Consider the following 16,478-nt stretch of genomic DNA (forward strand, 5'->3'; position numbering starts at 1 on the left):
AAGGCTAAAAAAAATACAGAGTATCTTCTCTGACCACAATGGAATGAAACAAGAAATCAATAACAGAAGGAAATTTCGAAAATGCACATACTATGTGAAAATTGAGCAACATATTCCTAAGAAACCAATGAATCAAAGAAGAAATCACAAGAAAAATTAGGAAAAAGCTTTGAGATGAATGAAACATAGCAAAATCTATGAGATGTAGTGAATGCAGTGCCCAGTGGGAAATTCATGGCTTTCTTAAAAAAGAAAGATCACAGAACAACTGACATTTCCACCTTAAGAAACTAGAAAAAGAAGAGTATACTAAACCAAAAGCATGCAGAAGGAAATAAATTATGAAGATGAGAGTGAAATAAGTAAAACAGAGAACAGAAAAACAATAAAGAAGATCAATGAAACCAAAAATTGGTTTTTTGAAAAGAGCAACAAATAGCGAACCATAACCTAGGCTGTGCAAGAAAAAAAGGCAGACGACTCAAATTGCTAAAATTAAGAATAAAAGAGGGGACATTACTACTGACCTTTACAGTCAGGAAGGGGAAGGGGAAGAATGATAAGGAAATACTATGAACAAATTCCATGCCAAAAGTAACATTAATGTAACAATGATGAAATGGGTAAATTCTTAGAATGACACAAGCTATAAAAAGTGACTCAAGACTACTGGATAGCACAGGGAACTATATTCACTATCTTGTCGTAACCTATAATGAAAAAGAATGTGAAAAGGAATATATGTATGTAAATGTATGGCTGAAACATTATGCTGTACATCAGAAATTGATATAACATTGTAAATTGATTTTAATTATTAAAAAAAAAGTGACTCAAGGGAAAAAAAGAACATCTAAACTGACCTATAACAAGTAAAAAGACTGAGTTAACAATAAAAAAACTTTGCATAAAAACTTTTGCATAAAAAGCAGGACCAGACAGCTTCACTAGTGAATTCTATCAAATAAAGAAGAATTAATACGAATTCTTCACGAAGTCTTCCAAAAAAGAACACGAGGAAGAAACACTTCCCAACTAATTCTATGAAGCCAGTACAACCTTAACACCAAAACCAGACAAAGACGTCACAAGAAAGCTGCAGACCAATATTCTCTTTAAGTAGAAATACAAAAATCCTCAACAAAATACTAGCAAGCTTGATTCAGCAGCAGAGCAAAAGTGATCCAGTAGGATTTAACCCAGGATTGTAAGATTGGTTCAACATGTAAGTATCAGTCAATGAGATACACCACATTGACAAAATAAAAGTTTTATTGGTGTACATGAATTTATATACAAATATATATAATCATCTCAGTAGACACAGGAGAAACAAACCCAACACCCTTTCATGATAAAAACACTCCACAAATGACAGAGGAGTAAATCTTTCTAACCTTGGATGAGGCAATGGTTTCTCAGATATGGCACCAAAAGCACAAGTGACAAAAAAGAGAGAAACTGGACTTCATTAAAATTGAAAACTTTTATGAATCAAAGGATACTATCAAGAAAGTAAAAAAAATGACCCACAGAATGGGAAGAATTATTTGCAAGCCATATATCAGATAAGAAACTGATATTCAGAATATATGAAGAACTCTTACAACTAACAAAAAGGGAGATAATCCAATTTAAAAATGGACAAAGAATGTGAATATGTATTTCTCCAAAGAAGAGACACAAATGCAATAAAAGGCCAAAAAGCACAGGAAAAGATGATCAATATATTTAGGCATTAAGAAAATCCTAATCAAACCCACAGTGAAATACTACTTCACACCTACTAGGATGGCTATCATTAAAAAAGAGAGAGAGAGAAACAAACAAAAAAAAAAAGTGAGGATGTGGGGAAAAAATGGGACCCTCATACTTGGCTGGCTGGAATACAGAATGGTACCAATGCTTCTGAAAACAGTCCTGCTGTTCCTTAAAAAGTTAAACATAAAGTTAAACATAGAGTTAACATATGACCTAGCATATGGCAACGTACTTTCATACAAAAACTTGTACACAAATGTTTGCAGCAGCATTATTCATAATAGCCAAAAAGTGGAAACAATACAAATGTCTACCAACTGATAAATGGATAAGCAAAAAGGAGTATATCCATACAATGGAATATTATTCAACCATAAAAATGAATGGAGAACTGATACGTGCTGCAGCATGAACAGACCTTGAGAGCATCCTGCTGAGTGAAAGAAGCCAGACACAAATGGCTACATATTACACAACTTCATTTATATGAAATGCACAGACTAGGTTAATCCATAATAACAGAATGTAGATTAAGGGTTGCTAGACTGGTGGAAATCGTTACTGCTATTTAGTATGGGGGGATGGGGGGTGATGAAAATGTTTTGGAATCAGACAGTGTTGATGATGGTACCACCTTGTGAATTTACTTAAAAACCTCAAAATTGTACATTTTTAAATGGCTAATTTTATGGTATGTGAATTATTATCTCAACTTTAAAAAAATAAAATAAATGGAAAAAAAGCTGATAGTAACAAAGAGGTTCTCCAGGCTCAACCTAACAGAAGGAATAGATACATCGAAGAGGACAAAAATAAAAACAAAAATAAAAAACTTCTCAACAGAACCTGGTTGCCTGCCACTCAAATGCCTCCTGGGAGGCCTGCTGCTCACAATACCCCATCCATTCTGACCCAAAAAGGGCTGAGCTGCGCTCTATGTGGTGCAGTGATCAGGTGATGGAGCCAGTCCTCATGACACCTAAGACCACACTCACCAACTTCCAGCATCCTCAGGCCCTCTCACCACCATCCAGTGCACATGCTGCAAGTTTCCATTTAAGAAAAATACTTACCATGATATTTTACAGCAATATTAAACAATAGTATTTTACGTTAATAATTATAATTATTATTACTGCATCTCACAGTCTTTCACCAAGATATGCACATTAGGCTCAGCAGCTGAGAGCTTTAGTATAAGTCAGATTCTACTTCTGGTCTGTTTTTTATTTTACATTTCACTAAAATAGAAAATACCCAAACATAATTATGGGGTATTGGAAATGGCAGGAAGCACTTCTTTTAGATGCTCTGGATGTTTGGATGAAGTATGAACCCGGGGATTTTGAGTGAGTTTCACTGGCTGTCTGCAAGGCTCGCCAACAAGTAATGCCAAGCTTGTGGGCTCCGGAAGCTGGCAGGTTGATGCTCAGCTGGGGATTCAATGGTGAGCAGTTTCTAAACAACTCTTTGGTTGCATTTGGCTCTAGAAACAATTTCCTTCTGTTGTGTTGCAGCATACAGATGTGGTTTTAAAACGTGCCCAGTGGTAGAGCATTGATTTATTTCTCTGAGGAGTGAAGAAATAGAGAGTTGGGAAAGAGTAAAAATCTTAGCAATCTACCCATTGTCAGCACAATGTGATCTTAAGAAATTCTTATCGCCTACACTCAGCTTTCTCAACTGTGTTGTTTCAGTTCGTAAAATAAAAGGCTGAGCCTCCGCAAAGATGTGCACAGTTTCTCTCAGATGTGCCCAGCCTCCAGAAGCCATGCAAAGGTCTTTCCAGCCATTTTAGCGTCCAGCACCTAGGGAGCCCCTTACCCATACAGCAGTGTACCCCTCGTCCTGTGTTTCCCTCTCACAAGAGGATTCTGAGTAGTGCTCTTTACAATAGTTACACTGTCAGTACTTTTATACTCCTGAGCACTTTTGGGTCAGTAAGTTTAGCAAACAAAGGACATAATCCAACACCAAGAAGGAAAAAAAAATGCAACTTTAACAAAGTGAACAGTCACATACTAAAATAAAAATACATTAACTATGACACGTTAGCAAAACCCAACTTAACTAAGACAATTCTAAGAATCTATTTACAAATTTTAAGATCAGTTATTAAGAACACTATGGTATTTCTAGTCAATATCTTGTAATAATCTATAATGGAAAAGAATCTGAAAAAGGATATATATATGTGTATGTCTAACTGAATCACTTTGCTGTACACTGAAACTAACACAACACTGTACAATCAACTAGAATTCAGTTAAAAAAAATACTACGAGATTTCTGTGAACTCATAATTAATTTTGCAGAGCTAACTTATTTAGATGTTTGAAAACAAAGTTTCTAGTTCTAGGGGGTCCGTTCCACTTGCTCGTCCAACCGTCTCCCCGAGAAGTGTCCCATCTCGGAGCTCCCCATGCTGAGTGTGTGAGGAGGAAAGGAAGTAAAGGGCAAGGCAGCGAGCAGCGTGCGAACAGCAAGGGCTGGGCTGCTCTGTTCCCAGAACTGTCCTTTATTCAACATATATTTTGTGCCCGCAGAACACCAGGCTGTACGTGAGCAACAGAGTTCCCATGATTAGTAACATGGGGACCCTATCCCAGTGCTTGGGGAAGGAAAATTATTGGCAAACAGCATAGACTCATATTAGCATATTCAATATGACAATGTAGATAAAAAATATTGAACAAGTGGAAGTAATCATTTAAACGCAAACATGGTGTTTCATTTGGAAGCTATAAATGAAAATATTGATTAAAGGAGATAATATGATGATTATAACAGAAGCAAAAGAATTTTGACAAAATTTAACATCGTTAACAGCAAAAATTCTTCGCAAATAAGAAAGCGAAAAAAAACTTCTTAAACTCCTATAAAGGATGAAAAGTAACCTCCCCAAAACATGGAACAAACCTAATACTCAGTGGTGGGAAGACAAAACAAAACCAGGAACAAGTTAAAGCTTCTTGTTACAACTACTTCCATCCAAACTGTATGAGCCAAACAGATAATAAAAAGTGTAAGGACTGAAGGAAGAAAGAAAATGGCCATTATGTATTTGTAGCGGAAATAACTGTCTCCATGGAAAACCCAGTAAAATCCAAAAAAAAAAAAATATGGGAAATAATAGAACTCAGCAAAGCTTCTGGGTAAAAGATACAAAAATCAGCAGCACTCCCATATGCCAGCAACAAACAATTAGAAACTATTTTTAAAGGCTTACCATTTATAAGGAACAGGACAGCATCAGAGTATCTACCCACAGGTAACCCACTTGTTACAAAGTGAGAAAAAAAACCCACTGCATTCAGCCTGTCACTTGGTCAATCACGTGATCCAACAGGGCCGCCCCTACCAGGGACAACCTGATGTCAGTGCCTCCTGATGGGATACCTCGGAGGGACACCTCTGAAATGGCTGAGCTTGAATTTAGGAGGAAACAATGGGACAAACTGGGTTCACAAAAGCTAATGCCCTGGAAAAACAAAAATGCGGGGGTAGGGGGTGGGTGGGCGGTCTAGATCTGCAGCTGTCAAACGTTTAGGTCTCCAAAGCCCTGAACTCTTTAAAATCCCTGAGGACACCAAAGACTGTGTGTTTGTGGGAGTTATTATACCTAGCAATATTTCCCATATTAGAAATTAAAACTCAGAATTTTACAAATATTTCTCATTGATTCATTTCAATAATAAAATCAGATTAACATAAGTAAAATATTGTTTGAAAAATCGTTACATTTTCCTGAACGAAAAACGTTTAGTGCGGAGAGTGTCACTCCCTTACGGTTTTGGCAAACGTCTTCAGTGCCGAGCTCACTAGAAAGCAGCTCATTCACTGTGTGGCAATATGCTGTTCTAGCTGGAATATCCACCACAAAAACTGAGCCTCACGCAGCTATGCAGTTGCATACGCCCTGGCAGTTCCTGGGGCAGGACAGAAGCCCACAGGGAAGATCCAAGGTGCTACCCAGCCCAAGCCCTGGGGCTGGAGGCACAGGGTCAGGAGACCCTAGCGGGTCACCCCTGCTGAGGACATTATGGAGAATTTATTTTCCCTCATACTCTGTCCTACATTTTCCAATTTCCTACAGTGAGTGAGCAAGTATCACTTTTATAATGACATTTTGTAAGTCTCAGTCAAATTGCTTTTCCCCAAAGCTTGGCAACATTATTTTAGATTCATATACAGTACTCAGGGTGAGATTTCAGAAAATACAATTCTAAGTTTGCCTTCAGTCAGGAGAAAAAGGTCCCAAGGGGAAGGATCAGTGCAGAGCAGACAATGCTCCAGAACAAATGTGACCCCAAAGCCTCTCCCTCTTTCCAAGTAGGTAGAGGGAGTTGAAGCAGCAAGTATCTGATGTCGCTCCAGGGAAGAGTAAAAGAGGAACTTGCAGGAGATGAGGAGGGAATACAGGTCAGATCATGTGGGCCCTGCGAGCAAGCTAAGTTAATAAGCAGAGGCACTGATAACGCTGGCGTTCACCCACAGACCCAGGGCCCGCCAGAGAAATGAGCACACTCTTCCTTTTGCTTCTCATCAGAGCACCTGTGCAGAATAACAGCAAGAAAAGCAAAGTCTTGGACCTTGTTCCCGATTTAGTCACCAAGTGATTGCTAACACAGAGCTCCAGGTGCCAGCTGTTAGCAGGAGGAAAGCGATGCCCGCCTCGTCCTCCTTCATAAACGTATTAATGTCAGATGTTGTCAGGTCCCAAAGCGGCGAGGTCTCAGGCTGTGTCACCTCACCCGCCCACAGGTCTCAGGTGAACGAGAACTGTCGTGTTACAGCACACCACTCACCGAGCCCGAGGACAGCGGGCAGGAACTGCTCTGGACAAGACCGGGAGTGTGGTTTTGGTCACTTTAGGGGACGACATTTGCCCAAACCACTCAGAGAAAAAGATGTGAAAGCAGATACTAACTGATTACAGGAAGAGAATGTGGAGAAGAATTATCTCAAGAAACGGCGAGGGCCAGTGGGTAGGCAGGACCTTGTGTCCGAGGGTGTGAGGGGTCTGGGTGGTGTGAAACCGGCGCGGTGGCAGCAGGAGCCGGAGCTCCAGGTGGGCCTCTGTGGGAGCGCGGACGGAGCCAGGAACTCGGGGAAAGGCTGTTGGTTTAGTTTCTGCGAGAGGGTGAAGGGGAAAAAATAAATATGGCCCCAATTACCACTTCCCAGAAGACGCAAGGAAAGGATTCTGACACTATGTGAATTAGACTGAGTTTTTAACCCACAATAAGCCAGCACTCAACCAACGCTGGTAAGGCAGCTCCACATTCTGCCCAAGTGCTATCTTCTCAACTCTGAGCTGCCTGCATGTGTGTGTGTGTGTGTACGTTTTCTCTGACACTTCGTGTATATACATAAATTGTGTTTCTGGTCAAAATAGGCTGCTACTTTAGACTTTGAATCATCTTCTCAAATACAGCAATAATAGAAAATGCTAGTGCCTATATGTATGTTTTAATCAAAAGATCTATCACCTCTCAAAAAAAAAAACAAAAAAATCAGCTGCATAGGCAAGACATGGACCAAAATTCAATACAGTAATCAGACACTAGGCCAGGTGCCCACTCCACAGGTTGTCCAAAGGTGGCCAGGATCTGAATCCTTGGGGCAGGGAACAAAAACCAAAGGCACCCCACTCCTCTGGAGTAGACTGGGAACCAGGCTATTTGAGCAAAACCAGGGGCAAGGACAGCAGTCCCCAGTGTGGCCTGAAAAAAGCCACCACAGCTGCCCCTGTGTCACCAGCATGCTACCTACTGGGTCTGCAAAATCCCCAACATCATTAGATGGGAGGGGAACTCTGGGCTACAAACACCTGGTTCTGGACTAGTGGGGCCAGGGAAGAACTGCAAAATAAGTCAGGGAGAAGGGAGCAGAGAGAGAGAATAAACTCCCACTCTGGGTGAACATACAAACTTAAATTCCTAAGCATACAAGAAAAACTATGACAGTCAGCCAAGGAATTCAGTCATCAGGAGACTCAGTCATTCATGATGAAAAGCAAGACTGTGAAAGCTCAGCAGTAACGGACCCTCACTAAAGGACCTACTTCCCTAAGAAGAACACCACACCGGAAGGAAGGTGCAGTGACCTAAAGCAAACATGGCCTGAGTACCCGCCTCCCCCAACAGAGAGACAGCAAATGTGGTCAGAGCTCAGTAATCGTTTGCTGAGTACAGGGTTAGGTTTAAGAGTCTCCAATGACCTAAGTAGTTCCTAAAAATAACTCAGAAATTCTGTCTTAAAGGAACTACTTTATATTTACCCCAGAACTACATAATTTAAACTATAAATTAATCTGCAGGTGGGCATTCCATTCTTAGCAATGGGCTTCCATTTTTAATTTGAGTCTGAAGTGTCAAGAGCAAGCAATGCTGCTGTCCCATCCCTGGCCCTTTCAAAACCCCTGACCCCTTGCTCTGCCATCTTTGAAATATTCCTGTCACCCTCGGCAGAGCAGTCTCATAATTCACTGGACTCATCCCTTGGAAGAAGGCATAACTTTACATTCAAGACAGACCACAGCATTTCAATGCACAAGTCCGCCTTTTTAACTCTGAAATAGTTCACAGTGAGAAAACTGGCTGGCAAGCACTTCTGAAATAGTTACATTTTAGACAATGAGCGTAAACCTATTTGTTGTACGTTGTACATGGTCTGTACATGACTTTTATTCACTGTCAGTCAACGTTTAATTCGGCAATATTCAAACTTACCAAGTAGGTTCCCATTTCCTTTTCCAGAACGACTTGTTCATATAATGTCGCATCGATGTCTGCCTTTAAAGCCTGCACCTTCCTCTTCACCTGCATGTGGTGTTTCCTTTGGAGCCAATAAGGAAGAAGAGATTCCACAACCTGGTTGAGGATCTGGGATGTGATCAGGAGAGTGGCCAAGCTCTAAAGAGAAGCACATAAATGACATTTGGTAATGTAGCTTAACAAAACCAGAGCGTGTGTACAATCATGCTACTTAAAAGAAGGGAATACTAAAAAAAAAAAAAAAAGAAGAAGAAGGGAATCTTCAGCAAAGAGTAGACTATTATGTTATAAAAACTAATATCAGAAGAGCTAGGTGTTGGAATGATGTTCCTAATTTATTGTTTTTTCACAGGAAAGACAGACTACAATATAAAAAGACTATAATACTAATACAATTATAATAAAAAATAAACTAGCTATGAGTCACCAGAAGGAATCAACTTGAAATTGTGTTTTTTATTATCTCATCCTGGCTATAGCATATGAATCTAAAGGATGTCACCGACTTTGAAAAAATATAGTTTACCCACAACTTTAAAAAATTTATAAAATTAATATATCCTCCCTCACTATAGAAAACTTAGAAAATAGAAAAAAAAAGTCACCCTTAATTCCACAACCATGACAGAACCACTGCTAACATCTTAAATATTGTGAAAATAAAACTAGAATCACCCTAAACGTATACAGCTTTGTCTATTTCTTTTCTCACTTACTATATCATGAGCCTGTCCCTGTGTCATTAATAACTCTCCTTTACTTAGCTCATGCACAGCGGCTGAGTGTATTATTTCCAACCCTCACTATTACAAATGCTGCTCCTTACCCATGTACATGACTCTCCTCCCCATCTCTGATGACTTACAAGGGATGGATTAAGGTTCTTGGCAAAGTTGCCCAAGTGGTTTCCAGAGGTATTGTGTCAATTTCCACTTTCCCCAGATGGATGTCAGTGTTTACATCACAAACCATCTTTACTGTTATTAAAACTCAATGTTTTAAGAGTCCTCCCCCACACCCCTTGGCCCCTAAAATGAAGGAGACTCTTGAAAGTGTAAGAAATGAGAAATCACATCCCACTAATACACTGATGGTGAGACTAGAGAAGGTATGTACATCCAACTTGTCAATTTCAAATGCATTATTTCCCAATTTTCAAAAACAATTTTTAAAAAGTAGCAATATATCTAGTATAGTTACTAAGAACACAGCATTTAATTTTACTTTTTTTTTTAATGGAGGTACTGGGGATTGAACCCAGGACCTCACGCATGCTAAGCACATGCTCTACCACTGAGCCATACCCTCATCCCCCTTTAATTTTACTTTTATGCAAGCTTTCAGAACCATAACTACAAAGTCTTTTAACTTTCTCTGCTATACAAATCTTTTTAATTTCCTGAAAAATGATCTCAAGTTCTCATATATATATTAAGCAGCCCAGACTTTGAGACTGCTCACAGTATATTAAAACCAGGAAGGAACAGCCTTTACTGGTCACTGACTTAACGATAAAAAAAGAGACTTTAGAAAGCAATCATTTATAGTCAACTTATTATTCACCATTATTATGTGATCCAGAAATGGTAACAACAAAATATGTCAGACTTAAACATCTCAGAAAAGATACAGCACTGTGTAAGCCCCTCGGTCTCTAAAGTTTAACAACTTAATTTAAAAATGAAATGTGTGAGACCTATTTAAGGTTACACCAATCACCCCCCAGCCTGAGACACAAACAAAAGTTCAATTAACGTACACACTTACTGCTGTTAAATTGCTTTTACAAGCTTTGCTATGAAATATATTTGATTTTCCTGCCCTATATGATTAATTTTTCAAGTCGGTTCCCTCCAACTAATCTCTTTCCAGTTGAGTGCAACACACAGGGCAATTGTTAATGGTTTTTTATTTAAAATTGGGTTTATAAACATACATGATTTAATGATTTTATCTGTAAAAATAATCATGGGAAGACAATTACATTACCTGAATATAGGAAACCACTTCTAAAACCTAAAAAATTGATACTTCCCTATTTTTCACACTCACCTGACGTAAAAGCTTCATATCTCTCAGGACAAAGGCAATGTAGAAGAGTGAGGCAAAGCAATTTAGAAAGTTGAACTGTAAAAAAAAATGACAATATTTAACAGTGTGCCACAGTACTTCATTACAACTGTAAAGGTCGCATTAAAAAATGTAATGAGGGACTTTCAGGCCAGACAAGATGGTGCAGGCTTGTTCCTCCACTCCACTTCACTAAACACTTTCATGAACTCTGGAAATAACCCAATAGGCAACCAAGGGAGGACTCTGAGAGATGCTGAAAAGAAGGACCGGCTTGGGAACCCCAGGACTGAAGGAACAACACAGCACCAGGGCATCTTATGCTACTTTCTTACAAAAGAGAGAGTCCAAGGCCCAGCATCTCCCACCCTCAACCTAGTAACTCTGGTGGCCCAAGGAGACTTACTCCCTGCCCTCCCGCCTTAGAGTAGAAGTCCTGACAACAGGCAAGCCCAGCAGAAAGCAGACTGATCAGGACCCCCACTAGCAGTGAGGCAAGGGGATGTTCCTCCTTACTCTGCCAGGCCTGCCAACTCCTCTGCCCCAGGGAGAGATACCTGGAGCATCCCAGCCCCAGAAGCCTCTTTGCGCCTACAGACCTGAGACTCCCGACCCTCCCAGAGAGACACCCAGGTAGCCAGATGGCACCAGGGAGAGACACCAGCCATAACAGCCAGCCCGGCCTGGGAAGCACCTTAGTCACCAGGGGCCTCAAGCTGCCCTAACCTGACACACAACTGGCAGGGGCGGGGCGGGGGTGGGGGGACTCCAACCACAACAAGTGCCGTTTCTCAAGTTGTTCCCCTGCTCAAGAACCTGCAACTCAGCCCAGGACATGCGGGTCTGCCCTCCTGCCCCCAGCCCTACGCTGGGGGGCTGCCTCGAAGCATCACTTTCTGAGATAAAAGACGGCTCTGTGTGCCGTGTGAGCTAGACACTGTGACAGAGGGAAGGGGAGCCACTGCAGAGAGTGAGCAGTAGGATGATGGAGCCACGGCAAAAACTCTACATTGTGATATTTTTGAATGAACTTCTTAAGGCATCACATGTTCCCCTGCCTGCTGTCTCACACAGAGAACATAGAACGTAACTTTCTTGTTGACTCGGCATCAACATTTTGAATGTAAATTATTTACAGGGCTAGAATGAGGCCTTCAGAGTTGTTTTAGTTAGGTTTGGCCACCTGCCCCTTTTCTAGTGTCCAAATTGCTAAAACTGTTGAATTCTCATTTCCTATGTATGAGAGGTTTTCTATTTCCTTCCCTGCTCTTGCCTCTATAAATTTACCTACTTTCAGAAACCTAATCACCTTCCTAACGGTGGTTTCTGATCTTTCAAGGACAGAGAAACCAGATAAATAAGCTTCTCAGAATGACTTCTACTGCTGGAACAAAGGCTCTAAGTGAGGGCCTAGATAGCTCTCTGGGGAGTAAAGCACATAGACTGTGTCAAGCCAATTCCAGTGGATAGTTCAAAAGGATTAATCTTGAAGCACCTTTTTAATTTTAATTAAAAAAATTTTTAATTAATAGATTTTATTTTTTAGAGCAGTTTCAGGTTCACAGCAGAATTGTGTAGAAAATACAGAGAGTTCGCACATAGCCCTCTTCACCCACGCATATATACTCCCCTGCCCTCAACATCCCTCATCAGCGTGGCATATTTGGTACAACCGATGGACCGAGATGGACACAAAAGCACCTTTCTTGATTCTCAGCTATGTTCCAGATGGCTGAGGTAATTTCCTGATCAACGAGGTGCTTTCAAACTGGTACCTCTTTGTTATTTATAACAATGGTGGAAAGAGGCCAAATGCGTGAGCTTTTACACAAACAGCAAGCAGGTCACACAATGGCTTCTCTCCATCTCTTTCCTCCTACCCATCAAAACAGGCTGGAGACCTCCTGGACACTGAAAATCTCTTAGACAAACTTTTTAAAAATAAAAATTTAATGTTCTATCACTAAACAGACTGTGGGTAAGTAACTGGAAGGACTGTTGAATAACGAAACATTCAAAAAAGTCACCAAGAGGAAAATAATAGAAACATGTCTATAAAGTGGTTTTTTAAAATAATTGGAAATTGGCTATCATACCAATTTCTATATTTAAAGTCTTATACCAGGTCACATTTGTAATAAGACTACTGAACATATATGCAAACACACTTATTAATCAATCCTTGCCCACTGATACCAGGTATATTAACTATCAGATATCTTAAATTAGAATCAAGTCATCATACTTATACTCCTAAATATTAAACAGTAGGCATTAGTGTCACAATTGCAATGGATTTGTATATAAAAGCTCTACTTACCACTAAGACTTTCAAAATTAGGTGATTCTGGTAGGCAGATTCCAATCTGTGATTCTCTAAAATATAAAAAAGGAGAGATGATTTCCCTCAGGTAAGAGAGCAACATGGGAGCACAGCCGTGAGGTAAAGGAAGACTTGTGCTTAGAGCAAAGATGTCCAGCAGCAGAGCCTCAGTCAGTCTGTGTGCCAGGCTGTCCACCGGGGCTACTGGTTATGACAAAAACATCAAACAAGGAAGAAACAAAACTTAAGACACAGTTTTTCAAGGTAGTGCAATAGCACCGTGGTCTGAAATTATTTTTTAAATACTACTGCAACAATGAAATATATGACGTGTTGGCAGTTGACCCCACAGACAGCCACCAGAAAAAAGCCCTGTATAAGCAGTAATAGTAAAATTGATAGTAACCTCTAGAGAGTAGGACAATGAATAAAGTTTACAAGGATTAACTTAAAACAAAACTCAAATTTCCATCTCCATTAAGGAAAAGAGATATTGTGCAGGTCTCAAGACAGCAAGGCCAAAGGACAAAAAGGGAGATTCTGCACAGAAGTGTAATCTTGCACAGAGAGGCAGTGTTAGGCTGACGTGGATTTGAACCTCAACTCAGCCTGTCACTTAACCTCCTGATACTCAACCTCCTTGCCTACAATACAGGGCTGACACCACCCTCCTCCCAGGGTCAGTGTCAGGATTAGAAATAGTATAAAACCTTAGCCCAGTATCAGCTCAAGAAAAGCACTCAATAAACCACAGATGTTGTTATACGACTAATAAAAGGAATTTAAAATACCTTCATGGTCTATGACGTTAAGGCCTAGACTTCTTCCTCAGGACTAACACAGCACATGTATTTGTTTGAATGAATACATTAAAGAGTGAATGCCCCATTAAGACTGTTTTCAAATGACAACCAAGTTCCTCCTTTACCATCGACACACGCAAGAACACCTGCCTTCACTGAGTTCAATGGCAGTCCACACAGCGACACAACTGGTTTTCAGACACGAGACAGATTTCTTTCAGACAGTGTATCATGGAGATAATTCAATCTATTTTACCATTAGCATAAGACACAAGATAGTATCAGGAGCACAGAATGAATGAGCCTGTCTCTACCATTTGCTATCTGAACTTTGTTAATTCGCAGTATCTTTATCCATTAAATGGTGAAATAACATCTACTTCATGGTGTCCTGAGGAGGCAAAACTGAGGCAGTGCAGATAAAGAGCTTAGCAGGGCCCCTGGAACACAGTAACTAACACCCAATAAGCGAGAGCTGTGATGACCATGGCAAGGAGACCATCGGAGCTTCCAGAGCCGATGCACTTTACCTTGTGTCTCTAATGAGCCCAGAGCAACATCCACCTTCTTTGCAAGGTAGCAGTGACACAAGTCCTATGTTCTGAGCAATATTTCCTATAGGCGAATAAGACATCAACACCAAGCATCAAGTCTTACCCCATGAAGTTAAAAACTCGGCAGCGTATCGGTAGAGGCGGTTCATGATCTCAATCACGATGGCATAGATGATGCTGGGTACATACAACAAGATGCCGGTCCACTCGGACCCACTGCTCTCATGGAGACCCAAGGCCCAGGCTTCCATGTCGAAGTAAATCATCATGACAAACAGAGAGAAATAGAGGCAGAGGCACACAAATGGCAGGGAGACCAGGTAGATGCGCAACTGTCTCTTGTAGCTGGGGTACAGAGGCTCCTCCCTGCCGGTGACGGGATTGATGCCCAGGACCCCGTGATACCCGGGCCGGGGCTCCTCAAACTGTCTCTTCATGACCAGGGTCCCCCACCTGTAGGTCATACTGGCACAACCACGCTTCCACACTTCCAGGATCACCGTGGACCAGATCAGGTTGAACGAGGCGAAGATCACATACTTGTCATAGTCTTCCCACACAAACAGGTAGTAAGGTAACCCAATGACCGCCATCGGGATTAAGGCAAAAGTGAAATACTCCAAAAATCCAAAGTAAAGAGCAATTGTTTCTCCAAAGTAGCCACGAATACTGTCTACAACGAGAGGAAGAAAAGACCGTAAGCACAGACTACCAAAGACTGGTGATTTTTTAGCATTTCAGGTAAGCTTGTTTCCTTTTTTAGTTAAGTGGGGGTCATTTAATACCTTCATTTCCCAATCAGTGTGTGACTGTAAATCCATCCTCCATGTAGTACAAATGCCCCACCTGTCTGAAGAGCAAGCCTGACGGGTCCCCGAGCCGAGCGCCCAGGCCACAGCTGCTGGGGCTGCCCTGCCAGGCACGCGGGGTCCCCCTCCTCTTTACTTCCTCAGCTGGTGGATGCCTTCTCCCCATGGAAAAACTCTCCTTGGGCTTGTCCCCAAATCTCCAAGGTCCTAGTTTTAAATTCAGCCGTGGCCAATGACCCATTTTTATTTGGGGGTTTAATTTAGGCTCCCCACTTTTCTCTCACTTTCATCTGAGACTTGTAGAGGTTATTTTCAAATAAGACTCCCCGTCCGTATTATCCTGCTTCCCTCTACCCAAAGCTAGAAATTGTCATCAATGCATCATGGCAAATTTTTCAATACAGTGAAGAAAAATTATTCAAAAGCACAAAACAATATTCTACGCATTAACTTCTAGAACTGCCATGAAATACATTTATCTGTACTTTCACATATGCCCTGGGCAGAAGACGGGCCAAGCAACATCACTGTTAACAGTCTGTGAACTCAACACAAGCTCACTAACCCAAAAGAGGATGCAGACACCGCATACTCCTCCTGCCGCTGCTGCAGGAAGGCAGGGCCTAGACTGGAAAAGCATCCTGCACTGGGACCAGGGTGGGATGCCAGGGTGAGGGAGGTGCAGTAGTTAGTTATTATTTCTTGGTTAATTACAAACAGTTAAAATAATATGGGTTTTCTTTCTTTTTTTTTTTTTAAGATAATGTGTCAGATCATTCTATGGGGATGGTTTAAAGAAGGATACTATTTTCCCCCATCCTTGATTCTTCTACTAACACAAGAATATGTTAGAACATTGGGTATGATGAGGTCACCTCAAATCCGAATTAGGCTAAAGGATAGCTAAGCAATTATTAAACAAACAAAAAAAAGGCGTTCATGGTCCTGGGCTCTGAATCAGATCACCTCCTTCTTTTAATCTCAAGGGGAAGTTCAAGATTTTCCTGTTGCCCAGCTACTATCACCAGTCCCAGACCTCCCAGAGGCCTCAAAACCACTACCACAGTCATGCTCAGCCTTCACCATCCACTCATTTTCTCCCCTCACTTTCTAAGAAACAGCTACTGGAGACTGTCACTGACAAGCCCTAGAGGCAATATTAAAATTTGCTGCCACCTAAATGCTAAACAGACTGAAAAAAAAAAGTCACGAATGTAACATAAACTGACTATTGTATCACCTGGAATAATCAAAAACAAAATCTTTCCTTTCAAAGGACACAAGAAAAAAAATCAAAATGAAATTTTGAAATAGATCTTAAGTACAATTTTTGTTCACTGTTTAACAATATTCTAATAGTTGTTTTCAGAAATGGAAAT

The 16,478-nt window shown here is 40.8% G+C and overlaps 1 protein-coding gene across 1 annotated transcript in view; it reads right to left on the reverse strand.

Moving 5' to 3' along the window:
* The window catches only part of ANO10 (anoctamin 10), a 177,669-nt gene that overhangs the window by 137,707 nt on the left and 23,484 nt on the right, over window positions 1–16,478 (reverse strand). Inside the window, exons 6-9 of the mRNA XM_072941089.1 lie at window positions 14,394–14,963; window positions 12,931–12,986; window positions 10,593–10,667; window positions 8,496–8,678 (exon numbers count right to left, since the gene is read on the reverse strand). Coding sequence (XP_072797190.1) covers window positions 8,496–8,678; window positions 10,593–10,667; window positions 12,931–12,986; window positions 14,394–14,963 — 884 coding nt within the window. The remainder of the gene's footprint in view (window positions 1–8,495; window positions 8,679–10,592; window positions 10,668–12,930; window positions 12,987–14,393; window positions 14,964–16,478) is intronic.

Source organism: Vicugna pacos, chromosome 17 (genome assembly GCF_048564905.1).
Source record: "Vicugna pacos chromosome 17, VicPac4, whole genome shotgun sequence".
NCBI classification, from domain to species: domain Eukaryota; kingdom Metazoa; phylum Chordata; class Mammalia; order Artiodactyla; family Camelidae; genus Vicugna; species Vicugna pacos.